Source organism: Malus domestica, chromosome 09 (genome assembly GCF_042453785.1).
Source record: "Malus domestica chromosome 09, GDT2T_hap1".
Classification (NCBI taxonomy): Eukaryota; Viridiplantae; Streptophyta; class Magnoliopsida; order Rosales; family Rosaceae; genus Malus; species Malus domestica.
This window is the reverse complement of record NC_091669.1, coordinates 30,899,001-30,909,024: the sequence shown is the minus strand read 5'-3', so window position 1 is coordinate 30,909,024 and position 10,024 is coordinate 30,899,001. Positions and strand designations below refer to the sequence as shown.

General features: G+C 42.7%; 1 protein-coding gene across 1 annotated transcript; it reads left to right on the top strand.

Moving 5' to 3' along the window:
- The first annotated feature begins 405 nt into the window (after positions 1-405).
- On the top strand, positions 406-1,865 carry LOC139187903 (uncharacterized). The gene is made up of 6 exons (XM_070804523.1): positions 406-668; positions 745-1,101; positions 1,177-1,258; positions 1,359-1,452; positions 1,542-1,676; positions 1,809-1,865. The coding sequence occupies exons 1-6, from the start codon at positions 449-451 to the stop codon at positions 1,863-1,865; spliced, it is 945 nt and encodes a 314-aa protein (XP_070660624.1). The 5' UTR covers positions 406-448.
- The last annotated feature ends 8,159 nt before the right edge of the window (positions 1,866-10,024 follow it).

The window sequence follows — 10,024 nt, the reverse complement described above, 5'->3', positions numbered from 1 at the left end:
CCAGAGTTTCGGGCTGCCAACTTAGAGTTCCCAGAAGGTGTGGCCCCCGCCCAAATCCTAGCCGAAGCTACTCCTACTGATCACTCCACCTTCGCCTGCTTTTATTTCTTCAAGGTTTGTAGGACTTAATCAGACCTGGAATGGGGTGCGTCAGTCTTGAGAAGATATCCTTGGTCCTCTGATCAGGCCTTTCAAGATGCTCATGAGGACCTCTTGTAGGGAAAAATTTATTAGTTGCATTCAATCGAGAGACATGGCCTGGGGAGTTCGGGGCAATCGATATGATCGAGGGTTAGAGGTGTATCACCCTAACTTTTGTAACAGGCAATTAGGATTTAGGCAAACCATCCCTATCCCATTTTTTGACTCTGTTCATTGTGGCACTTCCTTTCGTTTATCATCTCCCTCTGAGTCGACCTTTAGAGCTGCCCGACGCAGTCTTGAAGTCATGAGTCAGGCTGCCCGAAAGTCCATCATCCTCAATTTTGAATGCACTTCACTCTTCCCTTCTTGGTGGGAAGACAAATGGACCAAGAAATATGGAGGAGACTTGAGAGAGACTCATGATCGCCTTTTCAGTCAACTTTCTCTCAAATCATACCCCAGTTCGGGCGAACTTGAAAATTGGAAAGAGATAATTCAAGAAAAGAATCGAATTCTTCTGATAGGTATTTCTTCTTCTTATCTTGATTCTGTAACCCTTCTCTTGAAACCTTTTAACTTTTTCCCTACTTAACCCTGCAGCCCAAGTGGATGTTGAATCGGTACCTACTGAGTCCGAGGATGACTCAGCTGATACAGCAGTTCTTCATGGAGCTGCGGCGGAGGCTGAAAGGCGAGAAGCTGGAAAAGGTAGGGATGTTTCAGAAGATTCAGGAGCTCAAAAAGAAGCGCCTGAAGCCACCATCCAAGTGTCTAAGCGAAGGAAAGCAGTTGTGATTGAGAACTCAGATTCTGATCCTGCATCCCCACCCAAGACTAAACGACGAATTTCTACTCCTACTAGAAAGAGTAAGAGAACCAGAACCATCCAAACTCTCAAGTCTTCAGACCCACCTACTCCAATTTCTGAGGCGTGCAGAAAGAAGCAAAAATCTTCAAGTGAGTTGTGTTCTTTTCTGTTAGATTGCCACCTTTCTTCTTTATCTAGTTACCTATGTTTTTTCTTGAACACAGGACCTCAAGCATCAAAGAAACCAACCATCGCTTCCAAGGATGAACCATTAGGAGCTGAAATGTATAAAAAGGCTGAAGAATTGTGAAATATCACCCTTAAAGAACTTGAGGTATAGTCTACTTTTATATCTGCATAATCTTTCATGTTTTCACAAAACCCTGAGCATGATTACTTGAGTCAGGCTACAAGAAAGGACAAGCTCCATCCGCTCGAGGGCTCTTCACCACTTGCCCGAGAAACAAACCTCTCTCCCCCCCCGGCTTAATCCTTCGGAGGTACACTCCCTTTCTTCTTGAACCTTAGGTAACTTTTATAATTTTTGGGGCTAATGCCTGATCTTTTCTTTTCTTCTGACTTCATCCAGGTCGGGGTATCTGCCCCCTCTCCTAGTCAAGGTTCTCCTTTGATTTCTCCTTCTGTCCTGAAGGCAACTCCATCTTCTCAATTTGATCCATCCACGGGAGTAATGTTGCACTTCATGGATGAAGACAGTAATTTGGTGAGTAACCATCCTTACATTGATTTCCCGTACATTGTTTCGATATCAACTTCTATTTACCTCTTCCTTAGCCTTCTTCAATACAATATCCATCAGTGGTAACATGTGACTTCAGAAGCAACTACTTTGCAGGTGTTTGCCTACCCGACAGTTACCCTTGATGAACCTCATTCATCTCCTCAGGGTTGAACTCTAGTAAGGAGATATTTTCTTCTTGTTCTTCTCTTACCATCTGCTTACTAACAATTGCTACTATTCCTGGGCACTTCCAGGGTATTGGTGAAGGTTCAGGCGCAGCTTTTTCTTCCCCTGTCAGTGGTAGGGAGTCTTCTCCTCAACCAGGAATTGGTACTCTTCCTTGTGAGGCTCCAGGGCTTAGTCAGGTATATTTCTTCCTCTCAAAACTTCCCTTCACTTCAAACTGTATATTTAACAATTTGATCTTCTTTTGGTCTTTGCAGCAAGTTCTTGAAGAAACTTCTCCTCCTCGGTTGGTTCGTAAGTCAAAGCTCCCCCGACCTCATTTAACTATTGGGAGTGCCGGGATTGCTCATCCTGGAATTGAGAAGGCCGGGGAGTTAAAACTGCCCCATCAGTAGGCACTACCTCATTAGAGGAAATTGGAGTGCGAAACCCCCCTTCTGCTTCTCCATTTTCAAAAACTGCTAAGTTGTCGGAACTGTTTGAAGAATTCGGGCAGCTCGAGACCAGGCTGAAATCTTTGAAGCATTCTTCACCTTCCGGCTTTCCAGAGCAGAAACGAGTTTTCCAAGAATGGGCAAGGAAGGATTTCTCCACTTCATTTAACCTTAAGGCTCTTTGTGATCTGGAAAAGGTTACGAGTGAGCTTTTCAAAGCCGGCCAACTGTCAAAAACCCAGCATGATTCCTTTCTCTCTTTCTTTGAGAATTTGAAGGCTCTTCGGGACCAACATAAGAAAGCAGAAAGACAAGCCAATCGTGTAAGATGCTTCCAGGAGAAGGAATCAAGTACTTCTGCTCAGGTAGAAAGGTTGATGAATGATGGTTCACTAACGAAAGCAAGGATTAGAGTGGTGACTTCTGAAATCCAAAAACTAGAGGAACAACTGGTTGTTCTCAAGGCTGAGCAAGCAACTCTTCCTGACACCCTCGAAAATCAAATCGAATAAGTGAAGAAGACAAACTTGGAGTTAAAGCATTCTAGATCTCAACTTGCAAATAGCCACACTGTTCTGGCCGAACTTAGTAGGATTTTTACAATCATGCAGACATATCATTCTCGAATAATCACCCTGAGTGAAGATGTAAAATTATTAGACTAGGATTACTTGTAATCCCTCTTTTAGTGGAATGAACATGTACTTGTCTTTTGCTTGCTTTGCTTCTGGCCATTGTCTGAACTTCTTTCGGGCAACTCTTTGTCCCCTTGCTTACTTTCTTCTTTATTTGAGCGAGGGTGTTGTGACAACCTGAGATCCATCTTTCCCCTATGTCGTAACAATTGATGACACTGGCTTCTCCATCTAAACCAGATGGATCGCGTTGATAGGAGCTTCCGGGAAAGAATTGGTATCAACCATCATACTAGCTTGTGGCTTGTCAAGTAACAACTTTCCCTTCACTATAAGGTCTTGTATCCAGTCTCTGAATTAGACACAATTGGTTATAGAATGTTTGAAGGTATAGTGTAACTTGCAGTACTTCTTTCCCCTCAACTCTTCTGGTTTGGGCATCTTTTTCGTACTGTCGAGCACAATCACTCTTGCCCGCGCCAGCTCTTCATAAATCTTAAGTGCTTTGGCCAGATCGAACGAATGGCTCTGGTACTTGAGAGGTTTCATCGGAACAAAGTCTCCATCGTTCATCACAATCTTCTGGTCCTTGATGGGTTGAACTAATCCTTTAACCGTCAATGGTTTGAAAGGCGTAGTCATCTCAGCAGCACACACCTCGACTTCCTCTCTGTCATGGCCATCCTCCTGCTCTGGCCCAATTTCTCCTACTTCCACACGATGAATTGCAGCTTTGTTTTTGTAGAAGGGAAGAGCTTTGGAAGTATGCTTCACTTGCTGTTCTTCTAGCAATATCCTTTCATATTTTGTGGCAGCAATGACTAATTCCTGTAGCTCGTTAAATTGTGTATCATAAAATCTTTTCCTCAAAGGTAATCTCATAGCCCTTTGAACAATTGATATGAGCTGAGCTTGGTTAACAGGGAATTGGCACCTCATCTTTGTCTTCCTGAACCTCATCATGAAGTCTTCTGTGGACTCATGCTCGTATTGTTTGACTTCAACCAGATCATTAATAGTCATTTCTGGTTCTATTCTGTAAAATTGTTCATGGAAAGCCATCTCCATTTGCCCCCTGTTGGCAATAGAGTTAGGGGGTAATAGAGAATACCACTGGGATGCAAGTCCTGCCAACGAATTCCCAAACAACCTTAACTTGTAGTTTGGGTTGTTTTCATATGCCACACAGTGATTAGAGAATTTGAAAATGTGATCTCTGGAGGACACACTGCTATCTTCACCTGTGAATGTTGGGAATGCGAGCATCTTGAAGTTGAGAGGAAATGGATTCTGCTCATCAATGTATTCAGGATAAGGCTTTTGATAAGTAATCCTGAACACTGGGCGAGCTCGTAGTTGAGCATTTTGAACCACTGCCCTCCTCAATTCAGGCAACTCATCCCTTAGTTGTTGAGTAGCTGTATTATTATTCTGGAAGAGAAGGGCAGACTCGTTCTTTGGGCTTCGGTTATTGCCTGTGAATGCTTCTTTCTTTGATTCAGGCTTCTCCAGTTGGTTCCCCCTCCCTTATGAGCCAATGGGGGTGGCCTATAAGGAAGAGGTTTATCCGAAGCTGCGGAACTTTCTTTTTGGTTGGACTCTCCTGTTGTTATGGGCATCCCATACTTTGTCCTTTCCTGCTCGCTTTGCTTCCTATTATTAAATGATAATAATGGGAAGCTAGGAAACTCTTTCTCCAGGACCGGCTCTATCACAGGTTGACTTCCTTCAGGAACTGCTTTCTTCTTTCCCCTATCCTTTTCTTCTTCTAATAATGGAAATAGGGGAATGACTGGCTCTCTTCTAATGGTAACCTGGCTCATCCCACTCCCTTGAGCACCTTTTGGAGTGGAAAACTTCAGATCTAGCCTTCTCTGTAAATTCCCTGTTAAGGTACACAGTCTACTGACTTCCCCCTTGGTCTCCAAAGAGATTTTTTCCATACTTCTCAATACTTGTATCATAGTAGCCTGTAATTCCTCATTAGTTCCTTTCCCTTCCGACTTTCCGGATGAAGATGAGCTTTCTAAGACCACCTGTCCTGATAGGGAAGAAGGATTTCCCGATTGATTTGTCATTGGTAGCAAAAGTTGAGAAGAACCGTCCTTCATATTCTTTCTACAAAGTTTATGGCCTTTCTTCTTGGACATGCAAGATCAACACAAATGAGGTCCCACTGGGCGTGCTAAAACTATGTTCGTGCCAGGAATTACCGTTGAGGATGTTTCCTAGCCAACGAGCACACAGCTCCCTGAAAGATCGACGTCAGTTGATGATTTCTGTCGGGCTTCTGCTTTACTGGCGGGCTTGTCGGGCAAAGCCTATCGGGTAAGGCTTGTCGAGCAAGGCTGAAAGAGAATGACAGAGTTAACTTTGAAATGTGCCTTTGTGGGGCCTTAGGTGTAGGCCTTGAGGCTCACAATCAAGATTAACTTTTCAGTGCTCAGGCATGCCACTGCCATCTTCAGCATGGCAGATGTAAAACAGATGTTGAGTTTTAATTATATATATACTCGAGAGACTATGTTAATTATGACAGGTGCCTTTGTAGGGCCTTAGGTGTAGGCCTTGAGGCTTCCCGTTAATAACTAACTTAATACTCGAATACATAAGGTTCATTTTCTTGGTTATATGAGTCTTATAACCATTATACTTCTGATTACCTGAGCCCGAAGAGCAGAATGAATCCAAATAGGTGCCTTTGTAGGGCCTTAGATAGGCCTTGAGGCTTCCCATCAGAACTCCTTCTATACTCAACATTCTAGCTCGAGGAACATGATGAATCCAAATAGGTGCCTTTGTAGGGCCTTGAATAGGCCTTGAGGCTTCCCATCAGAATTCATTCCGTACTCGAACGTTCTATGGTAATCATAATATAATAGAAATAAAACTAAGTGACAGGTCGATTACTTGCGCCTCAAGTAACTTCGGACTTCTTGTTTATCAAAGCTTGTCGTGGATGGGTTAAGTCCACATAAGATTTTTTTTTATGCCTTGAGGCCAAGGACTTTTGAGTGATCAAATCTTACATACCCGAGGGCTTAGAACTTAGATCTGGCTTGAACTGTGGAGATATATTCAAATCGGATTCAAGCGCTGAGAGAGTCTTTTAATAGCCATATTACTAGAAATAACTTGGATACAACTTGTAGTATACAACATATTGCTAGGCTAATGAATGAAAAGACAAAAACAAAGAGGGTCGGGCAAGGCTGATCGTCTTGCAACTTCCTATCTTTGTGGTTTATCAGGAGGTTTGAAAGAAAAAGGGTTAGGAGATGAGTTTACAGAAAGAAATCGATACTACAGCAAGAGTTGAACAGGGTAGCAGAGCTATTACAAAGGGTATATCCCGAAATGGATGAAGGCTTGGGCTGACTACAGCTTCGTTTTGAAGGCAAATTTGGCTTTGAGCAGAGTTTGTGCTTGTATTTGTTGGTTTGTTTGAGTGTCCTTAACTCTGATTTCTCTTTCTTCTTTTATAGACACTTTGGCTTTGCCTCCTGTAGCAATAATCTTGCCCGAATGCAGTTTAAAGGATAGTGACTTATCAGCTATTTACTTGTACTGCCACTGTAAAGTACTTTTGGGCTGATTAACTGGCTGGTCTATACCACTTGGCCCTTGGGTAGGTGAGCAAGTGGTGCAAATGATCTGCACCTAGTCGAGAAAGGCCTTTTCTGCCTTCTGGGCTTGGGTTGTGCTTTGGGCTTTTCTCCTCTTTTTGGCCCAACTCCCTTCTGAGCCCAAAGTTTAAGTTTTAACCCAAATAAGAACCACAATGAAAAAAACTGGCGGACGAGTGCTTGTCCAGCATGAATTTGTATCATGACGAGACAAAACATGGATTTGAACACACATTGAGTTGGTTGAATCATTAGGCTTGTTCACGATCTTTTGGTCTTCGGACTCGTTTTCCCTTGGGATGAAGAGTTCTTAGTTGAGTCGTTGTCTGATTCAACCATTTACATGGCTTATTACACTATCGCTCACTTTTTACACAATGGAGACATGTATGGTCCCAGCAAAGCTGCAATTCAACCGGAGCAAATGACTGATGAGGTCTGGGAGTATATTTTCTGTGATGGCCCATATCCTGAATCATCTGACATATTGTCATCCATCCTTAATAAGATGAAGCAGGAATTTGCGTAATGGTATCCTTTTGATCTTCGAATGTCTGGCAAGGATCTAATCCAAGGCAGTAGACCTCCCCCTTTTCTTGGGCTCGCGAAACAAAAACAAAAACAGCAGCCTAAAGAGCCACTGGTCTTGGGCTTGGCAACAACACGGCAGCCAACAAGGGCCCGCTGATCTTGGGCCTCACATCAAAGGAAGCAGAGCGCGAGCCTCCTCTCCCTTACTTGGGCTCAGGAACCAAAAAAAAGAAGAAAAAAAAACACAGCAGCCCAAAAGGCGCTGGTCTTGGGGTTTCACGTCAAAAGTGAGCTAGGCCTCGGTCCAATTTCAAAAGGGTGCTGGGCGCGGGCCTCCTCTCTCTTGCGCCTAGCAAGGATAAAAAAAATATTAAAGGATCTCGGGCCTAGGCAGATTTTGTAAAGCCAAACTTAAAGTGAAAGCTTTGGGCCTAGGCTCAGAAGGCTTTGGGCTTCTAACATAAAAGGAAAATGTTGGGCCTTTGTGACATAAAAACAAAGCTTCGTTATTTTGACAACTTGGCTACTAGCAAGACACCTCCCTCAGCAACTCTCCTTGCCCAGAGACTTGGGAGACTCCTGCTATATGCTACTACACCTCGGTACTCATAAATTTCGCTACTACTCAGTGACTTAGATTGTTCAAGTTCCCAACCGAGAAGTTTTCCTCACTCGGGAAATTAAGGGAGCATTATTTCAACCTACATGCTCCACCCACAAAGTTTCAACATACAAGCTTCAACAAAAGAAAAAATTGAAAAACTTAGTGAAGTATGCCTTAGTGTATTTAACACAATACGCTGAATGAAGTAAAGTCTATTTATTGATATCCCCAAGAAGTCACAGATATGTATATACACATGAATCAAAACAAACAAACAGGAGGGAGCCTTCATAAAGGATGCTCATGGGAAGCCTTAATACTTGGCAGAACCCTAGATGGAGGAGACACCATAGGTTGATCATTTGGAGCTTCAGAACTTGGTAAAGCCCCAGATGACAAAGGCAATAGGTACCTTTGGAATAAACCCACAAACCTTTGATGATCACTTAGAATTTGACCTTCGGATTCATGTAGCCAGTCAAGCTTTATTTTCATACTCGTGGAGTAATTATTTGCAAGCATGTGCAACTGTCTATTTTTGTACTTGAGCCCCTGATCTCTTTGTAGACATCGAAATTACGGTGAAATAAATGTTCACCAACGCATTAAAATTTTGACGTGTCAAGGCATACATGGCATATGCCACGTGTCATACAAATTGTACACATGGTGTGTGACTCAACAAAATAAAAAGAAATACCCTTGGAGGATTACATAAGTTTTTCTTCTCATTTTGGGCAATGACAAGGCAAGCACATTTCAATCCATTGAAGATCAAAACAAGGTTTTCTTCTCATTTTGGGCAATGACAAAGCATGCACATATCAAGTTTAAAATGATATTAAGTGGAAAATTAGGCCATAAAATTACCACTTCAAGTTTAAAATTGTATTAAGTGGGAAATTAGGCAATGGTGCTTGGAAAAGAAAAAAATATTTTGTGGTGGTGATTCATTCTCAAAGCCTATAAATAGGCTTCTACATCAAGGTATCATGAACCAATTCACAAATACATTTCTCTACTCCCAAAATGGAAGAGAATACTCCCCACACATCCAAAATCCTTGAAGCTTTGAAACTCTAAAGCTTTCAAGCATCCAACCTCCCAAATTCAAGCAAATCCCGAAGGATCAAGAAAGCCCTCTTCATTCTTCGTCAAATCCTCCTTTAAGATCAAGCCCTAACGGCCCTTGAAGAAATTTCTCCTTTAAGATCAAGCCCCAATAGCCCTTGAAGAACTTCCACCAATTCAAGATCAAGCCTCGACGGCCCTTGAAGAAAGTGTTCAACAAATCCACACAACTGTTCATCCTAAGATCAAGCCTCGACGGCCCTTTTGGATCAACAACATCACCAAATCCACATAACTGTTCATCCTAAGATCAAGCCCCAACGGCCCTTTGGATCAACAACATCAACAAATCCACACAATTGTTCATCCTAAGATCAAGCCCCAACGGCCCTTTGGATCAATAACATCAACAAATCCACACAACTGTTCATCCTAAGATCAAGCCCCGACGACCTTTTTGGATCAACAACATCACCAAATCCACATAACTGTTCATCCTAAGATCAAGTCCCAACGACCCTTTGGATCAACAACATCAATAAATCCACACAACTGTTCATCCCAAGATCAAGCCCCGACGGCCCTTGGATCAACAATCATCCATCTTCAAGATCAAGCCCAAAAGCCCTTGAATATCCGTTCATCACTATTCTTCAAGATCAAGCCCAAAAGCCCTTGAAGATCCGTTCATCACCGTTATTCAAGATCAAGCCTCAACAGCTCTTGAAGAAACGCTCATCCTCAAGATCAAGCCCCGATGGCCCTTGAAAGAAAGCACCATCGTTCATCATCCGTTCATCCAAGATCAAGCCCCGACGGCCCTTGGATCAACAAACATCAACAAATCCACACATCCAGCCGTTCTTCAAGATCAAGCTCAAAAGCCCTTGAAGATCCGTTCATCACCGTTATTCAAGATCAAACCTTAACGGCCCTTGAAGAAACACTCATCCTCAAGATCAAGCCCCAACGGCTCCTTGAAAATCCGTTCAAATCCACCTTCAAAGATCAAGCCCACGGCCCCTTGAAGAAACTTCCAACAGTTCATCCAAGATCAAGCCTCGACGGCCCTTAGATCAACGAAACATCCACAAATCAACACCTTACGGAGATCGAATCAGAGGATCAAATTAGAGAGAGATTGTAACCCAAAATCATCAAACACAAATATTATTTTGTGCACGTTGTTCTTGTCTCTTTCGTTTCAGGAATTTTCCGTTTTCACACTCTTGTCTAAGACTTA

What these genes read in the sequence shown, in the direction of transcription:
- LOC139187903 (XM_070804523.1), top strand. Translation starts at nt 449, where the DNA reads ATGAGTCAGGCTGCCCGAAAGTCCATCATCCTCAATTTTGAATGCACT. An exon ending in AAAGAAGCAAAAATCTTCAA is followed by an intron (nt 1,102 to 1,176) that starts GTGAGTTGTGTT and finishes TCTTGAACACAG; the next exon opens with GACCTCAAGCATCAAAGAAA. An exon ending in TGGATGAAGACAGTAATTTG is followed by an intron (nt 1,677 to 1,808) that starts GTGAGTAACCAT and finishes ACTACTTTGCAG; the next exon opens with GTGTTTGCCTACCCGACAGT.